We start from the raw sequence: 25832 nt of genomic DNA on the forward strand, positions 1-25832 counted from the left end.
TGGGAGTAGTGAATCTGTGGGACTGTGTACCCAGAAAGGCTGAGAGAGAGAGAGTAGTGAGTTTGTGGGACTGTCTACCAGAAAGGCTGAGAGTGAGTGGTGAACCTGTGGGACTATGTACCAGTCCCACAGGAGATAGGTTCAGGGGATATTTGTGTGGAGTTCTGCATAGGTACGTTCCAGTGAGACGGAAGTTATGGTAGGGTACAGAAACCATGGTGTACAAACGTTGTAATAAATCTAGTCAAGAAGTGAAAAGCTTAGAAAAGGTTCAGAGAGCTAGTTAGTGTTAGAGATCTAGAAGATTATAAGGCTAACAGGAAGGAGCTTAGAAAGGAAATTAGGAGAGCCAGAAGGGGCCATGAGAAGGCCTTGGCGGGCAGGATTAAGGAAAACCCCAAGGCATTCTACAAGAGGATAAGACGTGAAAGAATAGGACTTATTAAGTGTGACAGTGGGAAAGTATGTATGGAACTGGTAGAAATAGCAGAGGTACTTCATGAATACTTTACTTCAGTATTCACTATGCAAAAGGATCTTGGTGATTGCGGTTATGACTTGCGGCAGACTGAAAAGCTTGAGCATGCAGTTATTAAGAAAGAGGATGTACCGGAGCTTTTGGAAAGCATCAAGTTGAATAAGTTGCTGGGACCAGATGAGATGTACCTCAGGCTACTGTGGGAGGCGAGGGAGGAGATTGCTGAGCCTCTGGCGATGATCTTTGAGGGAGAGGTTCCGGAGGATGTTGTTCCTTTATTCAAGAAAGGGAGTAGAGATAGCCCAGGAAATTATAGACCAGTGATTCTGACTTCAGTGATTGATAAGTTGATGGAGAAGATCCTGAGAGGCAGGATTTATGAACATTTGGAGAGGTATAATATGATTAGGAATAGCCAGCATGGTTTTGTCAAGGGCAGGTCGTGCCTTATGAGCCTGATTGAATTTTTTGAGGATGTGACTGAACACATTGATGAAGGAAGAGCAGTAGATTAGATTATTAGAATAGATTAGATTAGATTATGAGGACACGCAGTCCTCTTTTATTATCATTTAGTAATGCATGCATTAAGAAATGATACAATTTGTTCCTCCAGAATGATATCACAGAAACACAAGACAAACCAAGACTAAAAAAAACTGACAAACACCACATAATTATAACATATAGTCACAACAGTGCAAAGCAATACCGTAATTTGATGAAGAACAGACCATGGGCACAGTAAAAAAAAAAGTCTCAAAGTCTCTCGAAAATCCCATCATCTCACGCAGACGTTTGAAGGGAGAAACTCTCCCTGCTATGAGCTTTCAGCGCTGCAAACTTGCCGATGCAGCATCCTGGAAGCACCCGACCACAGTCTGACTCTGAGTCTGTCCAAAGCCTTCGAGCCTCCGATCAGCCCTCTGACGCCGAGCACCGAGCACCATCTCTGCCGAGTGCTTCGACCCCGGCCCCGGCAACAGGCAGTAGGCAAAGCCAAAGATTTGGGGCCTTCCCCTCCGGAGATTCTTGATCGCACAGTAGCAGCGGCAGCCAAGCGGGCATTTCAGAAGTTTCTCCAGATGTTCCACCGTGCTTCTCACATCCGTCTCCATCAAATCAGGATTGTGATGGAGACGGATGTGACAGATTTAACAAATATGTCAATTCGGAGCGGCCACGCACACTGTGTTGCGTCGCTATCTCCTCCGCCCCTCAATGTAGTGTATATTCATTTCAGCAAGGCATTTGATAAGGTACCCCATCGAAGGCTTATTGAGAAAGTAAGGAGGCATGGGATCCAAGGGGAACTTGCTTTGTGGATCCAGAACTGGCTTTCCCACAGAAGACAAAGAGTGGTTGCAGACTGGTCATATTCTGTATGGAGGTTGGTGACCAGTGGTGTGCCTCAGGGATCTGTTCTGGGACCCTTACTCTTTGTGATTTTTATAAATGACCTGGATGAGGAAGTGGAGGGATGGGTTAGTAAATTTGCTGATGACACAAAGGTTGGGGTTGTTGTGGATAGTGTGGAGAGCTGTCAGAGGTTACAGCGGGACATTGATAGAATGCAAAACTGGGCTGAGAAGTGGCAGACGGAGTTCAACCCAGATAAGTGTGAGGTAGTTCATTTTGGTAGGTCAAATATTATGGTAGAATATAGTACTAATGGTAAAACTCTTGGCAGTGTGGAGGATCAGAGGGATCTTTGAGTCCGAGTCCATATAATGCTCAAAGCAGCTGCTCTGGTTGAATCTGTGGTTAAGAAGTCATACGGTGTATTGGCCTTCATTAATTGTGGATTTGAATTTAGGAGCCGAGAGGTAATGTTGCAGCTATATAGGACCCTGGTCAGACCCCACTTGGAGTACTGTGCTCAATTCTGGTTGCCTCACGACAGGAAAGATGTGGAAACCACAAAAAGGGTGCAGAGGAGATTTACAGGGATGTTGCCTGGATTGGGAAGCATGCCTTATGAAAACAGGTTGAGCGAACTTGGCCTTTTCTCCTTGGAATGACGGAGGATGAGAGGTGACCTGATAGAAGTGTATAAGATGATGAGAGGCATTGATCGTGTGGGTCTTTTTCCCAGGGCTGAAATGGTTGCCACAAGAGGACACAGGTTTAAGGTGCTGGGGAGTAAGTACAGAGGAGATATCAGGGGTAAGTTTTTTACGCAGAATGGTGAGTGCGTGGAATGGGCTGCCGGAAACGGTGGTGGAGGCGGATACGGTAGGGTCTTTTAAGAGACTTTTGGATAGGTACATGGAGCTTAGAAAAATAGAGGGCTATAGGTAAGCCTAGTAATTTCTAAGGTAGGGACATGTTCGGCACAACTTTGTGGGCCAAAGGGCCTGTATTGTGCTGTAGGTTTTCTATGTTTCTATATTTCTAGAAAGGCTGAGAGAGAGTAAGGAGTCTGTGGGATTGTCTACCAGAAAGACTGGGAGTGAGTACTGAATCTGTGGGACTGTGTACCAGAAAGGCTGAGAGAGAGTAGTGAATCTGTGGGACTGTGTATCAGAAAGGCTGAGAGAGAGTAGTGAATCTGTGGGACTGTGTATCAGAAAGGCTGAGAGAGAGTAGTGAATCTGTGGGACTGTGTATCAGAAAGACTGAGAGAGAGTCGTGAATCATTGGGACTGTCTACCTGAAAGGCTGAGAGAGAGTAGTGAATCTGTGGGACTGTGTAGTAGAAAGACTGAGAGAGAGTCGTGAATCATTGGGACTGTCTACCTGAAAGGCTGAGAGTGAGTAGTGAATCTGTGGGACTGTGTAGTAGAAAGACTGAGAGAGAGTCGTGAATCATTGGGACTGTCTACCTGAAAGGCTGAGAGAGAGTAGTGAATCTGTGGGACTGTGTAGTAGAAAGACTGAGAGAGAGTCGTGAATCATTGGGACTGTCTATCTGAAAGGCTGAGAGAGGGTAGTGAATCTGTGGGACTGTGTAGTAGAAAGGCTGAGAGAGAGTCGTGAATCATTGGGACATTGTAGTAGAAAGGCTGAGAGTGTCGTGAATCTGTGGGACAGTGTACCAGAAAGGTGAGATCTACAGATTTCTCGTTCAGCAAACAAATTAAATAATGTTGAGTTTATTGGTAGATGCACAAATAACCAATGACCATCATGGAACCAACATTCACAAGGAAAAAAAATCAAATGTACATTTTAACAATACAACAAAAAAGTTAATTTTGGTGCAATGTGGCTGAAGTGTACTGATTATGGTTTTGTGGTGTGTTCGTGTGTTATTTTTCTATTATTTTGTTAGTTTACAGTTGATTATTAAGTGTTAAATTATTCTGTATTCTCATGCATAATGTTATCATGACACTGGTGCAGCCATTCAGGTACATTTAATGAATGGTGGAACTCGTTTTTCTGAAGAACCGTTTTTCTTGAAGGGAACATGTATGTTGCAGATGTGTCACTTTACTCCTGTCAACCCCTCCCACAGTGCTCAAATGTAATTTAATGTTAACTAATTCAATATATGAAATGATAAAGCCGGTGAAGTGCAGAGCGTAGATTCCCTCCTGATTGTGTGTGGAGTTGGCATCTCCCAGTAGCTCCTTCGCCCATTTGATACTTCACTGATCTGCTGTGTATCTAAGTCATTCAGCGCAGTAAACTTAAATGCTTCCAGACTGAGGTCTGTTGATGTAAGGAAGACCCCATCTGGCAGCATTTACTTTCCAAAGACATTTCAGCTGTTGTCTGATCTTTCTCCCTCTCCTTGCTCCGTGTCACTTTTTGTTATCAATGAATGTGCATGCTGCGGTGATAGAAGTCATTTTGTTGCGTAAACCCATATCTCTGCAGCAGTAATGCTCAGGTAGATCTTTCACCATCATTGCAGATCAGTTCTCTCATGTTTTACAATGTTTCTTCCTTAATGTGGGGAAAAATTCTTTTTACATACAATTGATAATCAGATTTTGCCTTGCATATTAAGCTTAGTCTTAAGCCATTTACTTAAGTCAGTTGCCCTGATGTTAATCACGTACATCAAAATGTACAGGGAAATGTGTTCTTTATGTTACTACCAACACACCACAAGACTTGGCAATGGATTGTGAGAACTGCTGAGAGAATCGTCTGGGTCTCTCTTCCCCCAACACCCCGTAGTGGATTGTGAGAACTGCTTAGAGAATCATCCCCCAACCCCAGGTTGTGAGCCTTCCAAACACCACGTTACCACCCAGTGCATGTTATTTATGACAGCGCCAGTAACAGTAATTCTGTTGTATATTTAACTCTATATGTCAACTGGTACATTTACAGAATAGTTTATTATCTGTCTGTTAATATGTGATATACATACTGTTGTTTTACACCTTGGTCCACATTGTTTCATTTATCTGTACACGTGTACAGTTGAATGACAGTTACTTGAATACCCTGAGTTGAGCAATTGGTTACAGATACTCCCTGATACAAGTGTATTTGCCATACAAATGACATGTCAATTTGTACTTCAATGAGAAAGTGTGGGGTTTAAAGAAAAATGTGACCAACTGAATTGCAACAGTGAATGCATTGCCAGCTGTGACTGATTGTACTTGCCTTTGGTCACTGACTATTGACCTTAGCAAAGCTGCAAACTGATATTAAAAGCTTGTTCCAGTTTACAGATGGATTTAAGGAAAGTAACTTGTTTGTGTGTTTGGGAATGGCTGTAGTTTCAGACTACCTGTATTGCAAGCCTGCTTTCATGGTGAGGTGCAGCTTAAGGTGCAAAACTGCAGAATTTGGGGGCGGGGGTGGTGAGGAACTGCAGATGCTGCAAATACAGATTTCCCCCGCTATCCAAAGGTAGAGCGTTCCTGTGAAACGGTTCGTAAGCCGGAATGTCGTAAAGTGAATAAGCAATTACCATTTATTAATATGGGAAAAATTTTTGAGCATTCCCAGGCCCAAAAAGTAACCCACAAAATCATGCCAAATAACACACAAAACCTAAAATAACAGTAACATATAGTAAAAGCAGGAATGATATGATAAATACACAGCCTATATAAAGTAGAAATACTTTTCTGCAGCTCTGTCTAGTGCAGTGAAAATCTCTCGGATGCACTCTTGGCAGAAACGCTCTCTCCAGTAACCTTTAAGCTATGAAGCTGCAAAATCATACCAAATAACATGTAAAAATACACAGCCTATATGAAGTAGAAATAATCTATGTACAGTGTAGTTTCACTTACCGGAATCAGGAAGACTCCGTAAATTGCAGTTTCGTCACAGTTAAACACTTACTTATACGAATAACCACTTGACTCAATTGGCAATCGCCTCTGATCTGGGCCGACATTTATGTGCCAGGCGGCACCTAATTAATTAGCTTGTTTATTTCGGCTTTTTTCTTAAAGATGTGCTGGGTGCGTTCCGATTACCGCTGCACCACTGCATTCATCGCGACAATGTATCATAGTCATAGTTATATTTTATTGATCCCAGGGGAAATTGGTTTTCGTTACAGTTGCACCATAAATAATTAAATAGTAATAAAACCATAAATAGTTAAATAGTAATACGTAAATTATGCCAGGAAATAAGTCCAGGACCAACCTATTTGCTCAGGGTGTCTGACCCTCCAAGGGAGGAGTTGTAAAGTTTGATGGCCACAGGCAGGAATGACTTCCTATGACGCTCTGTGTTGCATCTCGGTGGAATGAGTCTCTGGCTGAATGTACTCCAGTGCCCACCCAGTACATTATGTAGTGGATGGGAGACATTGACCAAGATGGCATGCAACTTGGACAGCATCCTCTTTTCAGACACCACCGTGAGAGAGTCCAGTTCTATCCCCACAACATCACTGGCCTTACGAATGAGTTTGTTGATTCTGTTGGTGTCTGCTACCCTCAGCCTGCTGCCCCAGCACACAACAGCAAACATGATAGCACTGGCCACCACAGACTCGTAGAACATCCTCAGAATCGTCCGGCCGATGTTAAAGGACTTCATTCTCCTCAGGAAATAGAGACGGCTCTGACCCTTCTTGTAGACAGCCACAGTGTTCTTTGACCAGGTCAGTGGCCCGGAGGTTGGGGACAGCTGCTTAAACTATGAAGCTGCCCTCGCCTCAGAAACCGATCAAACCACCCATGACTACCTTTAAATTCCACTTTCATCACCATCGTCCAGTGCTTTCAGTTTCAGCTTATTAAAAAGACTGACTGATTTCTCCTTAAGTATAAGGAAACTTAACGGAACACCACGCTTTGTAAATCCATCAATCCACTCAAGCAATAGACTTTCCATTTTATCCATTATTGGATGCCGACTAAGAGAGACCACTTTGCTACGAGCAGAACCAACAGTAACATCGGCAGCTTTCAAAATTCTTTTTCTCTGCGTATAAATAGTGCGAATGGTGGTCGCAGGCAAGTTCAACGTGCGGACAATGTCCTTACTTTGTTCACCATGATCGAAACGCTTAATTATGTCTAGTTTTACGCTGAGTGTAACACCCTTACAAGCTGTTTTAAGCTTTTCTGATACCTTAGAACTCATCTTGCTAACGGATGCACAAAATAAATCGAGATAAAGCACATGTTTAAGCAATGCCGGCTAGAATGCAGTTCCAGGGAAGGAGCTTGGCTGTTCGGGCGTGCGCTGCCTTTTTTCACACGCTGCCTTTTTCCGTAACAGTGAAAACACCTTCTGTTAGTGAAAACAGGTAACTAATGTAGGTCTTTTGTAACAGCGAGGTGTCGTAAAGCGAACGTTCGGGAAACGGGGGTCACCTGTACTTTCAAGCCACTCAGATCCTTTGGGGCACTCACCATTCTGATGTACGTCTAAAAGTTTTGTTACTTAAGTGTTACGTAAAATTCCTGGAGCTCCGTACCTCATGGCACGTTCATTCTGGGGGAGGAAATAAACAAAGTCCCACTGAGGAAAAGGTGTGAAAATTGCTGCCTTTTCAATGTCTGCATCCAGGAATTGATAGTTAATGAACGTTTGTAGAGTAGCACATAAAAATGCGAGTCAGTTGGTCAGACAGCATCAATGGAAAAGAATAAACAGTTGAACATCTGCATAGATGCTGCCTGACTCACTGGGTTCCTCTAGCATTTTGTGTGTGTCACTCTGGATGTCCAGCTTCTGGACAATCTCTTGTGTTTGCAGTAGTTCACTACCTTGGAACTGTATCAGCGTAGGTGGAAGAGGAAATGCAAACAAAGCAAGGTTTAGGTTAACTTGAGACATTTTAACTAGATCTTTAGCTGGAGTAAAGTGGTCCCAATCTGATCTGAAACTATTATAATTTTAGAATACAATGTTTTGCAATGCCTTTATTCCAAATCACTTCAGACATTTGATAGTTCTGGGCCTGTACTCACTGGAGTTTAAAGAATAAGGTGGGGACTTGCCAAATATTGTAAGGCCTCGATACCCAGATAGAGGATGTTTCCGATACCTATGGAGAGAATGTTTCCAATGGTGGGGGAGTCTAGAACCAGAGGACACAGCCTTAGAATACAAGGACATCCCTTTAGAACGGAGATGTTGAGGAATTTCTTCAGCCAGAGGGTGGTGAATCTGTGGAATTTATTTCTACGTACAGCTGTGGAGGCCAAGTCATTGGGTTACGTTTAAAGCAGAGATTGATAGGTTCTTGATTAGTAAGGGTGTCAAAGGTCACAGGGGGAAGGCAAGAGAATGGTTTGAGAAACAAAATAAATCGACATGATTGAATGGTGGAATATACTCGCTGAGCCAAGTTGCCAAATTCTGCTCCTATGTGTAATGGTTTTCATATGAGAATTGTATAATGTATGGTTTCAATGTTAAAGGTAAATGGAATTATGTATTTTTCAAGTTGTGCTTAAAATTACTTTTGATGTTATTTTGCAGATTCCTTTCTTATCATTGAACTTCAAAGCTAGCAGCTCTGATTCTGAACATGATAGTTTTGACGGATTGAACCAAGGTCATGGGTCAAAGGTGTTACCCAGTGGACATACTTCTGATTCAGAGTCAGGCTCCAGCTTGAAGGAAGACCAGAGGGATTTTACAGTTCCACATAATTCTGTGGAATCTGACAGCCAGGAGAAAGATTTCCCTGCCATTGGAACAGAAGCACCACCCGACCCATTTACAGACTCTGGAAAAGATGTTTCTGCTCCTGGAACAATTGCATCATCATCTTCCACGGGTTCCAGCAAGGATCTGAACTCCCTCTCGGTATCTTCTGGAGCACACCAATCACCTTATCAAAGGTAGGGCATTTACATTTCACGTGTTTTAACAATTCTCTGGTTCTTAGGCTTATTCGTTTGGAGCAACAGTGATAACTTTTCGATTGCTCCGATTGATATCCTCCATTTTTTATACGCAACATGTCCCTCAGACATCAGAGCTTAGACTTGTTAGCTGCCTAACTAGCTTCCATTGAACGTGCAACTGAATGGAGAAAGCTGCAGAATAAAATTAATTCTACTCCAGGTGAGCTCCAAAGTCACACCGCTTTGTCAATTTCTGGTTCTGAACTATACAGATTCAATTCTCACAGAGAAGGAGAGCACTGAAACAGGCCCTGTGGATTCGAGCCACGTCAACCATTGCCCACATATTTACACGATAATCTTATTTTTATCCTTTTTTAAAAAAACCTGCACACTGGGGAAGTTCAGAGACCGATTGATCTATTGAACTGCATGTCTTTGGGATGTGGGAGGAAGCCCATTCAGATGGCACCAAAGGTCAGCATTGGACCCGGGTCTCTGTAAGACACTTAGCAGCAACCCCACTCTGCCACCTGAATTCTGCTGTTTCCAAAATCAGAGTCTTTACTTTAGTAGCCCACAATGGTTCCTTGAAGAACCACAGGGGTGGCAGACCATGAGCTTAAAAGCTCCAACTAAATTCATACCAAGAAATAAACTCCTGGAGTTCCTACAGCAATGTGTTCTTCTGTGCACATTTCCCCATCTGTAGTCTCTTGTCTTGAAATTAATTCTGTAATTTGGTTTGGGATTGGGTCAACAACCTATGTATAACATTTACAAGGTGTTGCTGTTTAGATCATTAAAGTGCTCTGACCAACACAAGAGCGTTCCAAGTAGGGAGTCTTGTGATACTTCTGGGGTAGAAGTTTTTTCCCCAGGCTGAGGAAATCACAAAGTTTTCCTCAGGGTTTAATTAGAGGGCTTAGGTAAGGCGACAGGGGAGAGATTTAATGGGGAACTGAGAGGCAGCTTTTTCTACCCAGGAGTATGAGTTGCCAGAGGAAGTGTACCAACAACTTGGACAGGATTTTGTGTTTTATATTCTGTGTTTGTTGCTGTTTGTGTGTGGAGGAAGGGGTAGTGGTATGCTTTTCTCTGATGGGTTGTTTGCATGGTTCTTTGATCCGACTGTGAGGAAGACCGATTACAGGCTTGTATGCTGCATACTCACTTGGATAAATAAACGTACTTTATGGGAAAGGTTTGGGTAGTAATAATTGGCATCCGTTAGTCTCGTGAGACCATGGTTTGCACCTTGGAAGGTTTCCAGGGCGCAGGCCTGGGCAAGGTTGTATGGAAGACTGGCAGTTGCCCATGCTGCAAGTCTCCCCTCTCCACGCCACCGATGTCGTCCAAGGGAAGGGCACTAGGGCCGATACAACTTGTCGTCACAGAGCAACGTGTGGTTAAGTGCTTTGCTCAAGGACACAACACGCTGCCACAGCTGAGGCTTGAACTAGTGACCTTCAGATCACTAGACCGATGCCTTAACCACTTAGCCATGTGCCAACATGCCAGATGGTAGATTCACAGGTAAATAGATAGGCATTTTAGTTGGCATAGACCTGTATTTTGAACATAAGGGCCTGTGCTGTGATGTCAGTTAATGCCACTGACTATCAAAGTGTTACCCACTTAGTTTTTCATTTTCTTCACTAACCCTCTGCACTTTACCCAGCACGTTTTTGCAACAGGTTTTGTTGAATGATTATCAGTTCTTTCAAAGGGAATTGCTGCAGGTTTCTCCTACCTGTATTCTGACAGCCTCCTGAAAAATACAATTTAGATTCAATCATGCATTATGTTTTTGATTTTCTAAACCACCTTGCGCAATAATTGAAATGGAAAAGGAGTATTTATGTGCTTCAAAACGAGAAAGGTAGGGAGAACTCGGACAGTGTTTCTCTTTCGATGGATGCAGCCTGACTAGCTGAGTTCTTCCAGCATTTCTGGTTTTCTTTTGAACTCCTGCATCTGTGGTTTCATTTTTGTATGCTGCTCTTCATGGCCTCGGGGTTGATTTTGAATTGTCCTGAAGTCCCTTTCCTCCTGCAGATGCTGCCTGACCTGTTGAGTTCCTCCAACAGATTTCCCAGGTTCCAGTACTTGCAGTCTTGAGGCTAGATTTGAAAATTCCTTCATTTTGTAATTTTATAAGTAATTCTATATCTAATTTTGGTAAAGTAATCACTTATGTGCTGGGCAAACTCTATAAAGGTGTTAAGAATGAGCCTGATGTTACCTTTACCTACTGCTGTGTGTTGAATTAACGGGTTATCGACTGATTTCTATTTTCAGAATCAGATTCAATATTACTGATGTGATTATAATGTGACTTTTCTATTGCAGCAATATAGTGCAAAGGCGTAAACATCTCTGTAAATTACAGAAATAGAGCAGGAGAAAAAGGAATGACAAGATAGTGTTCATGGACCATTCAGAGGGTCAGAAACGGGTTTTGAATTCTCGAGTGTGGCTCTTCAGTGACATGGAGTTGTGTTGGAGTTGTATTGCAGTAGTCTGGTAATGTGGTGGCTGAGCTCGGAGCTGGGATGTGAAATGTGTCTTTCCTGCCTTGAGTGGTTGAATTTGTACGGAGCTTTACATGTCCCCAAAGTAAACTATCTGCTGAGTTAGTGCATGAAACAGCCAGCTGTCACACAGCAAGCTGGTAATGGCTAGCTAATGTTTTTCATTAATACGTAGTGAGTGGGGGTTAACTCCCCTGCTATTTAGCCAGAGGGTGGTGAATCTGTGGAATTTGTTGCCACAGACAGCTGTGGAGGCCAAGTTATTGGGTATATTTTAAGCGGAAGTCGACTGGTTCTTGATTAGTCAGGGTGTCGAGGGTTACAGGAGAAGGCAAGAGAATGGGATTGACTTGATGAACCAAATGGTCTAATTTTGCTCCTGTGTCTTATGGTTTTAAATAACTCCCTTGGATAACAACCAGTTGTGAGCACAGACACCTTGGTTCAATGGTTCAATACCTTGTTCAAAGACAGCAACACTGGTGGATCGTCACACTCCCCACTGCTCAGTGTTCTTTTATGTTCAGGCCTCTTGAACCAGGGCCGCGTGTGGTAACACTGATCCTGTTGTATTGAATAGGGTTGTGAACGGGAGGGAATTCATGAGGGTGAGCTTGCAGGGATGTGAAATTTGGTTGCAATATTCTCTAGAAGTAAAATACGACAGATGTTGTGAAGATATAAAAGCAGTAAGCGCTGGAAATGCACAGCAGGTCAGGCACTGATGGAGAGTGAAAGAGCTTTTGTTTTTCATCAATGCCCTTTCATTTCATTTGTTTCTCTAACTGTAATTTGAACCAATAATTTTTACCGGTGTTCTATGTGCGAGGACTGCGTCTTGAAGCTGTGGTGTCGCCTGGCAGGCATCGGGGTGGGTCGACAGATGATGTTGGGGGGTCTGGCACATTCTGCATTGTTGTGTTTTACTCATTTTATATGGGCTTGTTGGCTTGTATGTGTGAGGACTGCGCCTCAAGTTGCGAGGCGGTGGGGTGGGGGGCGTCAGGACCCTCATTCTGTGAATGTGTTCTTGTGTGTGACTGTTGGTGCTCTGTTTTAGCATCTTGGCCCTGGAGTAACACTGTCTCATTTGGCTGTATTCATGTATGGTTGAGTGACTTAAATTGAACTGAAGTTTGTATTTTATGTAAGTGGTAGAAAATCTGTGTTTGTTGCATTCTGTTTTGGTTGAAATACGCTGTAACTTACATTGTAACACTTCAGTTTTGAGCATATTTACCATATTAATAGTCCGTAATTTTTCAAAAAAATTACTTGTAATAAATTGCACTTCCTTCAGTCATGTGCAACACATAAAATGCTGGAGGAACTCAGCAGGCTAGGCAGCATCTAGGAAAAAAGTATGGTCAACGTTTCGTGCTGAAACCCTTTGGCAGGACTGGAGAAAAAAGCTGAGGAGTAGTTTTTAAAGGTGGGCAAGGAGACAAGGTGAGGGAGGGAAAAGGGAATGGGAAATGGTGAAGTTGGGGGGGGGTGCTTGGGAGGCATTACCAGAAGTTATTACCGAAAGGGGCTTCCCTTCCTCCATCATTAATGCTGCCCTCAACCGCATCTCTTCCAGTTCACGTATGTCTGCTCTTACCCCGTTCTCCTGCCACCCCACCAGGGATAGACGATAATAGACAATAGACACTCACAACACGCTGGAGGAACTCAGCAGGTCGGGCAGCATCCGTGGAAAAGATCAGTCGACGTTTCGGGCCGGAACCCTTCGTCAGGACTGTAGAGGGAAGGGGCAGAGGCCCTATAAAGAAGGTGGGGGGAGGGTGGGAAGGAGAAGGCTAGTAGGTTCCAGGTGAAAAACCAGAAAGGGGAAAGATAAAGGGGTGGGGGAGTGGAAGCTGGGAGGTGATAGGCAGGAAAGGTGAAGAAGGAATAGGGGAAAACACAATGGGTAGTAGAAGGAGGCGGAACCAAGAGGGAGGTGGTAGGCAGCTGGGGGAGGGGGCAGAGTGAAATAGGGATAGAGGAAGGGAGGGGGAGGGGAATGACTGGAAGTTGGAGAATTCCATGTTCATACCAAGGGGCTGGAGACTACCTAGATGGTATATGACAACAGACAATAGGTGCAGGAGTAGGCCATTCGGCCCTTCGAGCCAGCCATTCACTGTGATCATGGCTGATCATCCACAATCAGTATCCAGTTCCTGCCTTATCCCCAAAACCTTTGATTCTGTTATCTTTAAGAGCTCTATCCATCTCTTTCTTAAAAGTATCCAGAGACTTGGCCTCCACTGCCTTCTGGGGCAGAGCATTCCACATATCCACCACTCTCTGAGTGAAAAAGTTTTCCCTCAACTCCGTTCTAAATGGCCTACCCCTTATTCTTAAATTGTGGCCTCTGGTTCTGGACTCACCCATCTGCAGGAACATGCTTCCTGCCTCCAGCGTGTCCAATCCCTTAATAATCTTATATGTTTCAATAAGATCCCCTCTCAGCCTTCTAAATTCCAGAGTATACAAGCCCAGTCACTCCAATCTTTCGCCATATGACAGTCCTGCCATCCTGGGAATTAACCTTGTGAACCTACACTACACTCCCTCAATAGGAAGAATGTCCTTCCTCAAATTTGGAGACTAAAACTGCACACAATACTCCAGGTGTGGTCTCACCAGGGCCCTGTGCAGCTGCAGAAGGACCTCTTTGCTCTTATACTCAATTCCCCTTGTTATGAAGGCCAGCATGCCATTAGCTTTCTTCACTGCCTGCTGTACTTGCATGCTTGCTTTCAGTGACTGATGTACAAGGACACCTAGATCTCGTTGTGCTTCCCCTTTTCCTAACTTGACTCCATTTAGATAATAATCTGCCTTCCTGTTCTTACCACCAAAGTGGATAGCCTCACATTTATCCACATTAAACTGCATCTGCCATGCATCCGCCCACTCACCCAGCCTGTCCAAGTCACCCTGCATTCTCATAATATCCTCCTCACATTTCACACTGCCACCCAGCTTTGTGTCATCTGCAAATTTGCTAATGTTACTTTTAATCCCTTCATCTAAATCATTAATGTGTATTGTAAACAGCTGCGGTCCCAGCACTGAACCCTGCGGTACCCCACTGGTCACTGCCTGCCATTCCGAAAGGGACCCGTTAATCGCTACTCTTTGTTTTCTGTCAGCCAGCCAACTTTCAATCCATGTCAGTACTCTGCCCCCAATGCCATCTGGGAGATTGTTTGTGTCTTCCCTAGTGAAGACAGATCCAAAGTACCTGTTCAATTTGTCTGCCATTTCCTTGTTCCCCATAATAATTTCACCCGTTTCTGTCTTCAAGGGTCCAACTTTGCTCTTAACTATTTTTTCCCTCTTCACATACCTAAAGAAGCTTTTACTATCCTCCTTTATGTTCTTGGCTAGTTTACCTTCGTACCTCATTTTTTCTCTGCGTATTGCCTTTTTAGTTACCTTCTGTTGCTCTTTAAAAGTTTCCCAATCCTCCGGCTTCCCACTTGTCTTTGCTATGTTATACTTCTCTTTTATTTTTATACTGTCCTTTACTTCTCTTGTCAGCCACGGCCTCCCCTTACTCCCCTTAGGATCTTTCTTCCTCTTTGGAATGAACTGATCCTGGCACCTTCTGCATTATTCCCAGAAATACCTGCCATTGTTGTTCCACTGTCATCCCTGCTAGGGTATTGTTCCATTGAACTTTGGCCAGCTCCTCCCTCATAGCACCATAGTTCCCTTTGTTCAACTGTAATACTGACACTTCCGATTTTCCCTTCTCCCTCAATTTGTAGATTAAAACTACCTCCTAATGGCTCCCTTACCTTGAGGTCCCTGATCAAATCCTGATAGGGTTCCTCCTGTCCTCACCTACCACCCACCAGCCTCCGTGACCAGCACATAATTCTCCAAAACTTCTGCCACCTCCAATGGGATCCCACCACCAAGCACGTCTCTCCCCCCACCCCCCCCATTTTCTACTTTCCACAGGGAATGCTCCCTACGCGACTCCCTTATCCATTTATCCCTCCCCACTCATCTCCCTTCTGACACTTATCCTTGCAAGTGGAACAAATGCTACACCAGCCTCTACACCTCCTCCCTCACTACCATTCAGAGCCCGAAACAGGCCTTCAAGGTGAGGCAACACTTCACCTGTGAGTCTGTTGAGGTCATATACTGTGGTCAGTGCTTGCGGTGTGGCCTCCTGTATGTCGGGGAGACCCGATATAGATTGGGAGACCGCTTCACCGAGCATCTTCTTCACTGACCGCTTCACGCTCCATCGGCCAGAACAAGCAGGATCTCCCAGTGGCCATCCATTTTAATTTCATCTCCCATCCCAATTCTGATATGTCCATCCATGACCTCCTCAGGTTGGAGGAATAACACCTTATATTCCGTCTGGGTAGCCTCCAACCCGTTAGCATGAACATTGATTTCTCAAACTTACGGTAATGCCCTGCATCCCTCCTCTTTCACCATTTCCCATCCCCATCCCCCTTTCCCTCCCTCACCTTGCCCACCCATCGCCTCCCTCTGGTGCTCCTCCTCCCTTTCTCTTTCTTCCATGGCCTTCTGTCTCTTTCACCTATAAACTTGTAAGCACTTTACTTCATCATTCCCCCTTCAGGTTTTACCTCTCACCTGGTGTTTCTTTCCCCCTCCCCCCCCTCAGCTTTTTGCTCCAGTCCTGCGGAAGGGTCTCAACCCGAAGTGTCGACTGTACCTTTTTCCGTAGTTGCTGCCTGGCCTGCTGAGTTCCTCCAGCATCTTGCTCAGATTTCCAGCATCTGCAGATTTTATCTTGTTTGTCATGTGCTTGATTTGCAACAAATGTGACACACATTTAAATTTTATTACAGTGTAATGGCCAAGGAGATCGAGCAAGTATGCAGTGACAGCAAACAACGTGTATCTTACAACAATGCAGAACAGGAGGAAGAACAAAAATCAGAGATGAGCTCAAAGGTAGGAACAGTTTAAAGCTGTGACAAGACACAATTGGACAAACGTTCAGAGCTTAGTCTATTTCCTGAGAGTTGTGGGTTTGAATGTCACCATGATACCTGATTCAAGCAATCAAATATATCTGAAGGTTAAAAAAAAGATACCAATGCAACCTCAGAAAAGAAAGAGATTGTTATTATCTAGTTCCATCATGTCCTTATTTGAAGAAAATCTGTCATTCCTGCCTTGTCTTGTGCAATTCCTGTTTCCTCAGTGACAAATTGGGAATAAGCAATTAATAATGTCAGTCATGACAGCTACATGCACACCCTGCAAAAAACAAACGAAACCAATAATTTCAGGCTCCATGCTACTAGTGATTCACGAATTGCAAAAACATTGCAATCTCCAATTTCCTTCTGTTACTAGACGGTGATTGTAAGCTTCCTCCAGCCAATGGATTGGATTGGCCCGTAAAGGGTAGAATTGTACAACGGAAAAGAATGCAGTGCATTAAATTCTTGTTGAGATCAGATCAGATCAGAATCAGGTTTATTATCACTGGCATGTGATGTGAAATTTGTTAACTTAGCAGCAGTACAATGCAATACATAACAGAAGAAAAAAAACCTCAAAATATAATAATAATAATAAGTCAATTACAGTATATGTATATTGAATAGATTAAAAATTGTGCAAAAAACAGAAATACTATATATTAAAAAAAAGTGAGGTAGTGTTTGTGGGTTCAATGTCCATTTAGGAATCGGAAGGTAGAGGGGAAGAAGCTGTTCCTGAATCACTGAGTGTGTGCCTTCAGGCTTCTGTATCTCCTACCTGATGGTAACAGTGAGAAAAGGGCATGCCCTGGGTGGTGGTGGTGGTCCTTAATAATGGATGCTGCCTTTCTGAGGCACCACTCCTTGAAGATGTCCTGGGTACTTTGTGTTACAAATCTAGACTAAAGCTTAATATGAGAAAGCACTCAGTAGAATGGAAAGATCAGGAATCTGAATGTATTTTCAATTACATTTAAATCTTACTTCAGGTAACAGATATGTCCAGGACAACAATAAACAGTAAAGTTGTGCAGTGAAAACCAGGGCATAAGTTTTCAGAATCCACTTATAATAAAAGCTCAAATACCCCTGCATGCAACAAAATGAATGGATGCCTACAAATGCAGGAAGCTTACATCAGTGTTGGCTCAGGTGCCCCCTCCGCATGGGTTTCTCTGTCCAGCTACTGCAGTGTGCCAATTAGTGTGGCAGAGAACGACTCTCTCACCTAATGTGCTGCAAGTCAAAATATTGTAGATGCTGGAAACACTCAGGATATCAGGTTGCATGTGTGGAAAGTAAAACCAAATTAACATCTCAGGTTGATGACCTATTATCATCACTGGGAAAGTGATTGGTGGAGAAATTGAAAGAACTTTTCCTGGGACTGACGTAGGGGTAGTGTGAGGCCTGGAGTGCTGAATGCAGAAAGTGAGGGTTTTTAAAGGGACTTCTGGGATGAAGGCTTAATTGACATAGTGGTTCAGGCAGGCACGTTTACAACATTTGAAACCCATTTAGATATGTACAGAGGTTTAGAGAACTATGGGATGAAAGTTTAATTGACACAGTGGTTCAGTCAGGCACGTTTACAACATTTGAAACACATTTGGATATGTACAGAGGTTTAGAGAACTATGGGACGAAAGTTTAATTGACACAGTGGTTCAGTCAGGCACGTTTACAACATTTGAAACCCATTTGGATCCGTACAGAGGTTTAGAGAACTATGGGACGAAGCTTTAATTGACACCGTGGTTGAGGCAGGCTCATTTACAACATTTGAAACCCATTTGGATTAGTACAGGAAGGCTTAGAGAACTATGGGCCAAACATGGGCAGATGGGACTAGCTCACTGGGCAATATTTGCTGAAGAACTTGTTTCCATGCTCTATAAATCTATCAAAGTAGATTAACAAGAAAGTTAGAGGAAACAAAAGAACACTATGATGTGTTAGAGCTATCGTTGAATCTGAAACTGAAATGAGTACACTGGGTGCATACAATAAATTGGGGTGTGTGGACAGTGAAAGTACAATTTATTTTTTACAGAGGGAGAACCTTGGAGCAGTATTAGTCCGTTCTGATACAGACAGAAAGAGCAAGTTACCTTAAATTGTTGAGTTTGATAGGGAGCCCCAAAGGCTACAACACACCCAAACAGATGATGAGCCGTTGTTCCTAAAGCCTGCATTAGGCCTGTTGGAGCAGTGCAGGCAAGTAGATCAGAGCAGTAATTGTTGGAGAATTAAAGTGACCAGCGGTAGGGAACTCAGTGTTGTCCCTGTGAACTGAACAAAGGCACTCCACAATCTGTATTTGGTTTTTACAAGGCAAAAGGGGACTGTATTATGAACACCAAGTGAAGCACACTAAATTGAGAGGAGTGTCAGTGAATTGCTTTCAACTGGAAGATGATACAGGACTCTGGAAGGTGGGAATAGGCAAGGTGAAGGAGCAGTTGTTGGGTGGGAAAATGCCACGAGGAGATAGAAGAGTGACTTGGGAAGTCACATAGGATAATGGCTCCTTGGGAATGGTGAAAAGGGAAGGGAAGGATGGGATAATGTGTCAGGTTATGGATTGTTGTTGAACGTGAAATTGTGAAGGACGGATTCATTGAATGTTGAGGCCTGTCTTGTGGAGGACTTGCCTGGCCAGAAGGAGAGGAGCTGAGGGCAGAGGTGCAAGAAATAAATGAAGCATAATTGAGGATGATGTCAACATGATAAAGAGGAAGCAGTGGATAGGGGAAAGGAAGACCGAGAAGTATCTGCATAGAAAGGCTCTTCATTGGAGCAGGCACAGTGGAGACAGAGAACCTGAGAGAATGGAAGGGAATGGAGTCCAAAAAGCTACCAGAGTGGGAAGAGATATGATCAGATATCTGTGGGAAGTCTATGGCAAGGGATCCCAACCTGGGGTCCACAGATCCCTCAGTTAATGGTAGGGGTCCATGGCATTAAAAAAAGTTGGGGATCCCTGGTCTGTGGCTTGTACAGATAACCATCTCCCGATACTAAGACAGAAATCTAGAAAGAGAAGAGTCAGACATGGGTCATATGAATTGGAGACCAAGGTGAATTGTTTTTCATTTCTTCACCCCAACAAACTCAGTTTTCAACTCTAGTTTATCTATGCTTTATCAAAGAGCAAGTATCTCTGCTCCCTCTGTTTTTCCCTATGAGAATGTGATCAGATATCATTTTGTCCTTTCAATATCATTGGAAAAATAATCCATTGATAAACAACCAATATAAAAAAATAAACATTAAGCTAAAAGATGGAATATTTAAGAAGGAGAGTATAGTTTCTGGAAAGTTAATGCCATGCGATTATTACTTTAAATTTTGATATGTAAGAATATAAAACTTCCCTTTAATGAAGGCGAAGGTGATTGGCATCACTTCAAATTCAATGTCTACTTAATATTGTTCCACCCTTATGCCAGCTCACAGAGCCATGGCATTCTTCCAGCTATCATCCCACATTCCCATCTGTTCTGCCACCCACCTACACCCATTTTACAGTGGATAAATTAAGCTGATCACCATTACAGTGTGGGAGAACCACACATTCTCAAGAAGAACTTCACACTGCCGATTAGATTGAGCTCTGTGGCAATGACCAACACCGAAACACTTGCCAGAGAGGACCCGAAAAGGGCTAAGAGACGCGTCACACAGTGAAGGACATTGCAAGTCATGACTTTTGATTTCGAGAAAGTGAGTAGAGTTGAAGGAGTAGCTCATTTTAAACTCCACTGTCATAAATTAAAGCTGAGGCAGCTGGAATAATCTCAGAGGTAGAATTTAAAGTATTTCATTAAATTATCGTTGACAGTATTTCCAAAAACTAGAATGCCTGATGGTAATTGTGAAAGCCAAGCTGTATTTTATCTTAGAAATAATTAGTATTGAATTACTATAGAATTAATTACTAATACAACTATTGAACTTGTATTCAATTAGACACTCGCCACTAGTTACCCATCCCTAACTGGCTTTGAAATGAATGTGAGCCATTATTTTTGACTGTCTGTACACCACTTATGGTATCCATACTCTCACAAGTACCAGAATTTCTGCCAAATGGTACAAAATATAAAAAGGTAAGGAAACCCACTGTAACAAAAGGAAATACCAATTTTTTTGATTTCTCTGTGGTGGCAATCTCAGCAAGATTGCTGGCTGTTGAGCTTGCTACCACAGTGAACATCCAGGCAGCCTAGCAAAGAGACAGCAGCTTCAATTGCACATCCAACAAGGCCTGATGAGGGAGCTATAGATTCTGGAAGTTAATGGAGGAAAATATGTTGCCCACACTCACTGTGCTGTCCAGGATCGAAGCCCAAGCCTCACAGCTTACTGAGTGGAAGTTGTGGGCTGCAAGGGATGGTTTTGTAACTTCTCTGAGTGAGAGGTGGAGGCAGGAACCCTCACCACTTTGAACATCGGAAATGGGATTACCCAAAAGTCCATTCTGACCAGCATGGACTCGGTGGGCTGAATCATTGCTTCCAGTGCTATCACAAATGTGATAGTTGATCGAAAAGTATTGTAAATACGCAAACAACAGGAATTCTGCAGATGCTGGAAATTCAAGCAACACACATAAAAGTTGCTGGTGAGCGCAGCAGGCCAGGCAGCATCTCTAGGAAGAGGTGCAGTCGACGTTTCAGGCCGAGACCCCTCGTCAGGACTAACTGAAGAAAGAGTGAGTAAGGGATTTGAAAGTTGGAGGGGGAGATCCAAAATGATAGGAGAAGACAGGAGGGGAAGGGATGGAGCCAAGAGCTGGACAGGTGATAGGCAAAAGGGATATGAGAGGATCATGGGACAGGAGGTCCGGGAAGAAAGACGGGGGGGGGGGGGACCCAGAGGATGGGCAAGGGGTATATTCAGAGGGACAGAGGGAGAAAAAGGAGAGTGAGAGAAAGAATGTGTGTATAAAAATAAGTAACAGATGGGGTACGAGGGGGAGGTGGGGCATTAGCAGAAGTTAGAGAAGTCGATGTTCATGCCATCAGGTTGGAGGCTACCCAGACGGAATATAAGGTAACATACATCAAAGTTGCTGGTGAACGCAGCAGGCCAAGCAGCATCTATAGGAAGAGGTGCAGTCGACGTTTCAGGCCGAGACCCTTCGTCAGGATTCCGTCCTGACGAAGGGTCTCGGCCTGAAACGTCGACTGCACCTCTTCCTATAGATGCTGCTTGGCCTGCTGCGTTCACCAGCAACTTTGATGTATGTTGCTTGAATTTCCAGCATCTGCAGAATTCCTGTTGTTTGCGGAATATAAGGTGTTGTTCCTCCAACCTGAGTGTGGCTTCATCTTCCCAGTGGCCACACATTTTAATTCCACATCCCATTCCCATTCTGACATGTCTATCCACGGCCTCCTCTACTGTAAAGATGAAGCCACACTCAGGTTGGAGGAACAACATCTTATATTCCGTCTGGGTAGCCTTTAACCTGATGGCATGAACATTGACTTCTCTAACTTCCGCTAATGCCCCACCTCCCCCTCGTCCCCCATCTGTTACTTATTTTTATACACACATTCTTTCTCTCACTCTCCTTTTTCTCCCTCTGTCCCTCTGAATATACCCCTTGCCCATCCTCTGGGTTCCCCCCCCCCGTCTTTCTTCCCGGACCTCCTGTCCCATGATCCTCTCGTATCCCCTTTTGCCTATCACCTGTCCAGCTCTTGGCTCCATCCCTCCCCCTCCTGTCTTCTCCTATCATTTTGGATCTCCCCCTCCCCCTCCAACTTTCAAATCCCTTACTCACTCTTCCTTCAGTTAGTCCTGACGAAGGGTCTCGGCCTGAAACGTCGACTGCACCTCTTCCTATAGATGCTGCTTGGCCTGCTGCGTTCACCAGCAACTTTTATGAGTATTGTAAATAATTAGCAGTTATTGCAGAGAGACATTTTGAACCACCAACTGCTGGAATTAATTTACAACAGCAGTAGATCCAAATATTTTATTCTTGCAATTACCCTGATGAGTGACAATTTTACAATGTGTTAGAAAGTTACTTATTCTCAAAACTAAAGTTGAGCTTACAGGTGTTGATGATCTTCTTCATACATCTGTTTGAATTTTGGAGTAGAGGCATTTATAATGGAACTCCGCCTGCACCCTGACTTTATCTGAGGCATCTTAAAAATATGCATCATTAGGAAATGAATCAAAATTTGAAGTGATGCCAATTATTTGCCCCTTCATTCGGATCGCATTTCATTTAATGGCATTTTCATATCAAAATTTCAAGTAACGATTGATGGCTTTAGCTTTCCAAAAAATAAGCTTTCCTCCTTAATTATCACTTTTATCTCAGTGTTTATTTTAAAATTTTAGTTGTTTGCTCAATAGATTTTCCCCCAAATGATATTGAAAGGACAAAATTATCTCTGCTGAAATTGGATTGCTGTAAATTCATTATTTAAATTTCAAATATGTGTGCCTACAAGTTTATTCCTGATCTCCAGCACCCAATTATGCTACATGATCATAACTATGCATCATATTCTGACTCTGGAATTTGTTAATAGTGATCGCATGTTATCTCGAGAAAGCAAAGAAAGGATTAGCCAACAACTTGCATGAAATCCAGCATAATGTGTGTTAGAAACATCCAGATCTGGATGGTCTGTCAATCTTGGAAGAGGACTAACTGGTCTATGGATAAGTGCTTTATTTATCGCTGCTACGGTGCTTTAGGATTTAGATGGCGGGATTTTGTGATTGGGATCAGAGATTAGGCGAATAAAGAAGCCAAATAGTGCATTTCCAGAATGGCCTCAAAGTTTCAATTATTTTTGTTTTCCCACAGTCTGTGGCAGATAAGTGCAAGCGATAGTTTAACCAAAACAAAGCTGAAAAGCTTAAATTCTATCATTTTACCAGCCTAAATGAATACATCTCAGACATTCTGGTACGATGAATTGTTTAGAATTGCAGGATGTTTGACTTTTGCTCGACCCAAACTAATGCAGTGGATTGTTTAGTCTTCTGATTAGATGTGAGTAGGTCACATCTTCCTTGTCATGTTTGGATTCAAATATGTGATGATCGTTCCAAGTTGGGAACTAATTTTGCTTGTCATCTTGTTGGGAATTTGATGGATAGTAACCAATCTTGTTTTGCTAATTTACCAAAAGACCGATGTTCCTAAGATCACACAACCTGTCCTTGATGAGTGCCTCACCTGATTTCCCCATTTCAGATTCTTGAAAAAGAGGTTGTAATTAACTAAAAACTTCTTGTTTCAGTCTTTTCTGAAATCAGTAGCAGCTAGCGTAGCAGATAGTAGGACACTATTACAGCTCGGGGCATCGGAGATCAAAGTTTAGTCCCCAGCATCTCTGTAAGGAGTCTGGTTGTTCTCCCCGTTTATTCAGTTAACTGGTCATTGTAAATTGTCTTAATTAGGCCAGGGTTGCTGGTGGCATGGCCTGAAGGGCCTATTTCAAACTGTATTTCTAAACAAGTAAATACAGAAATGTTATATTTTTTATTTTCCAAGGAAGAGTTGTTTACCAGTCATTGCATATAAAAGTAGACTAAATTATCTGAGTAATCATGGGTTTGAGAGTTTTACTGACGATTTACAATCTCTTCAAATACAACTGGGAGCTATTGATTAAAATTTTTATAGTGGAATGTCTAGGAAATCCTCAAAAGCCCTTTTGTCATCTTCATTGAACAGGACAGTCAAACTTCTGTTTTTGATTGCTTACAAGATTATCTTAAATGCCTCAAATTATCGTGCAAAGGTTCATAGAACATAGAACTATGCAGGACTTTCGCCCACAAAATCATGCTGATCTTTCAACCTACTCTCAGGTCAATCTAACCCTTCCCTCCAACATACTGCCTCATTTTTCTTTCATCCACATGTTTGTCAAAGTGTTTGTTATATGTCACGAATGTATCTGCCTCTACCACCCATGCACTTACCATTCTCTGCATTAAAAAAACTACCTCTGACATTCCCCACCCATACTTTCCTCCAATCATCCTAAAATTATGCCTCCTTATGTTAGCCATTCCCTTGTGTATAAAATCAAATTTGAATTTGATCTGGTGTTGCATAGAAAATTGCTTGAGTTTCAATTGTTTTCATGGTTGCATTTTTTTAAAGGTTACCAACATATCACTGGCTTTTTTAGCGCCGGTATGTAATACGACACTCCACTTCTTGTTAAGTTTTGATAATGCAGCAATGAGAGAAAAAAAATTGTAACATTGGGAATTTGTTAAAAAATGCTCCTTGTATAAAATATAAGCTTATTCTTTAAATTTTTTCATTTTGTGTTTATTTTTCAAAATGCTTGAGCTTTCAAACTGACTTTGTATTTGACATTAAGCTTTTTTATTTGAATCATTCCTTCTGTGCTGTTAATAATAATGTTAAACAGAAATGTCCTGTGAATAATCTCTTTCTTAGGCCAGATCAGTTCACAGTACTGATGTGTTTCTTTGTGTTGCAGGTGGAAGAGAGTTTGCTGAGATGCAAATTGAAAGAAGCTTCTGAGGCATTGATGGCATCTAATTTTAGAAATGCTCAGGAAAACTATTTGCATGCCCTTAAATTAATAAAAGAAAAAAAGGTAAGTTTCACTGTCAGAAAATTAAAGGATATCTCATGATATTTTAAGTTATTTAGTCAATGCCCTCTTTCAGGTCAATCTTTATCTTATTCATTGGTTAAAAAAAGTTCATTATTTGAAACATTTTCTATCAGTAACATGCATTTAAAAATGATTAAAGATAAGCTCATGAGTCATTGGAAATCATTCACTGTCAGTCTGTAAATTGCTTCCCTAAGTGAAGCTTACTAACCCAAGGCAAGTAACAAGACTTGTAGAAAATCTGAAAAGCTTCATTGTGACTTTTTCAATGAATAAATCTACAGTGTTGCTCGATATGAATTCTAGGGATTAACAAGGCAAACAAGACATTTTATATTGTGCAACAAAGTAGCAAATCTTTTGAGGTGTTCTACTTTTTGTTCTATAGAACATTGAACAGTACAGGCCCTTCAGCCCATAAAGCTCTGCCAACCTTTTAATCTACCATAAGATGAATCTAACCCTTTTCCCTGCCATAGCTCTTGATGTTTCTATCATCCATGTGCTTGGCGAAGAGCTTCGTAAACGTGCCTAAATGCCTCTACCACCACCCCTGGCACGGTGTTCCACCCACTTACCATTCTTTGTGTAAAAGAAAAACTTAAATCTGGCAGGGGTCTGTGTTGGGACCACTTCTTTATATAAATGATTGAGATGATGGAATAGATGGCTTTGTTGCCAAGTTTGCAGATGATATGAAGATTGGTGGAGGGGCAGGTTGTGTTGAAGAAACAGGTAGGATGCAGAAGGACTTAGACAGATTAGGAAAATGGGCAAGAAAGTGGCAAATGAAATACAATGTTGGAAAATGCACTTTGGTAGTAGAAATAAATGTGCAGTCTATTTTTGAAACGGGGAGAAAATCCAAAAATCTGAGATACAAAGGGACTTGGCAGTCTTTGTGCAGAACACCCTAAAGGTTAACCTGCAGGTCGAGTTGGTGGTGAGGAAGGCAAATG

The 25832-nt window shown here is 42.6% G+C and overlaps 1 protein-coding gene across 1 annotated transcript in view; it reads left to right on the forward strand.

The window, feature by feature from the left end:
* The window catches only part of LOC134341008 (uncharacterized), a 257807-nt gene that overhangs the window by 66690 nt on the left and 165285 nt on the right, over positions 1 to 25832 (forward strand). The window contains exons 15-17 of the mRNA XM_063038698.1: positions 8345 to 8709; positions 16088 to 16193; positions 24733 to 24852. Of these exons, the coding sequence (XP_062894768.1) occupies positions 8345 to 8709; positions 16088 to 16193; positions 24733 to 24852 (591 nt within the window). The remainder of the gene's footprint in view (positions 1 to 8344; positions 8710 to 16087; positions 16194 to 24732; positions 24853 to 25832) is intronic.

This window comes from Mobula hypostoma, chromosome X2, assembly GCF_963921235.1.
Source record: "Mobula hypostoma chromosome X2, sMobHyp1.1, whole genome shotgun sequence".
Taxonomy (NCBI): Eukaryota; Metazoa; Chordata; class Chondrichthyes; order Myliobatiformes; family Myliobatidae; genus Mobula; species Mobula hypostoma.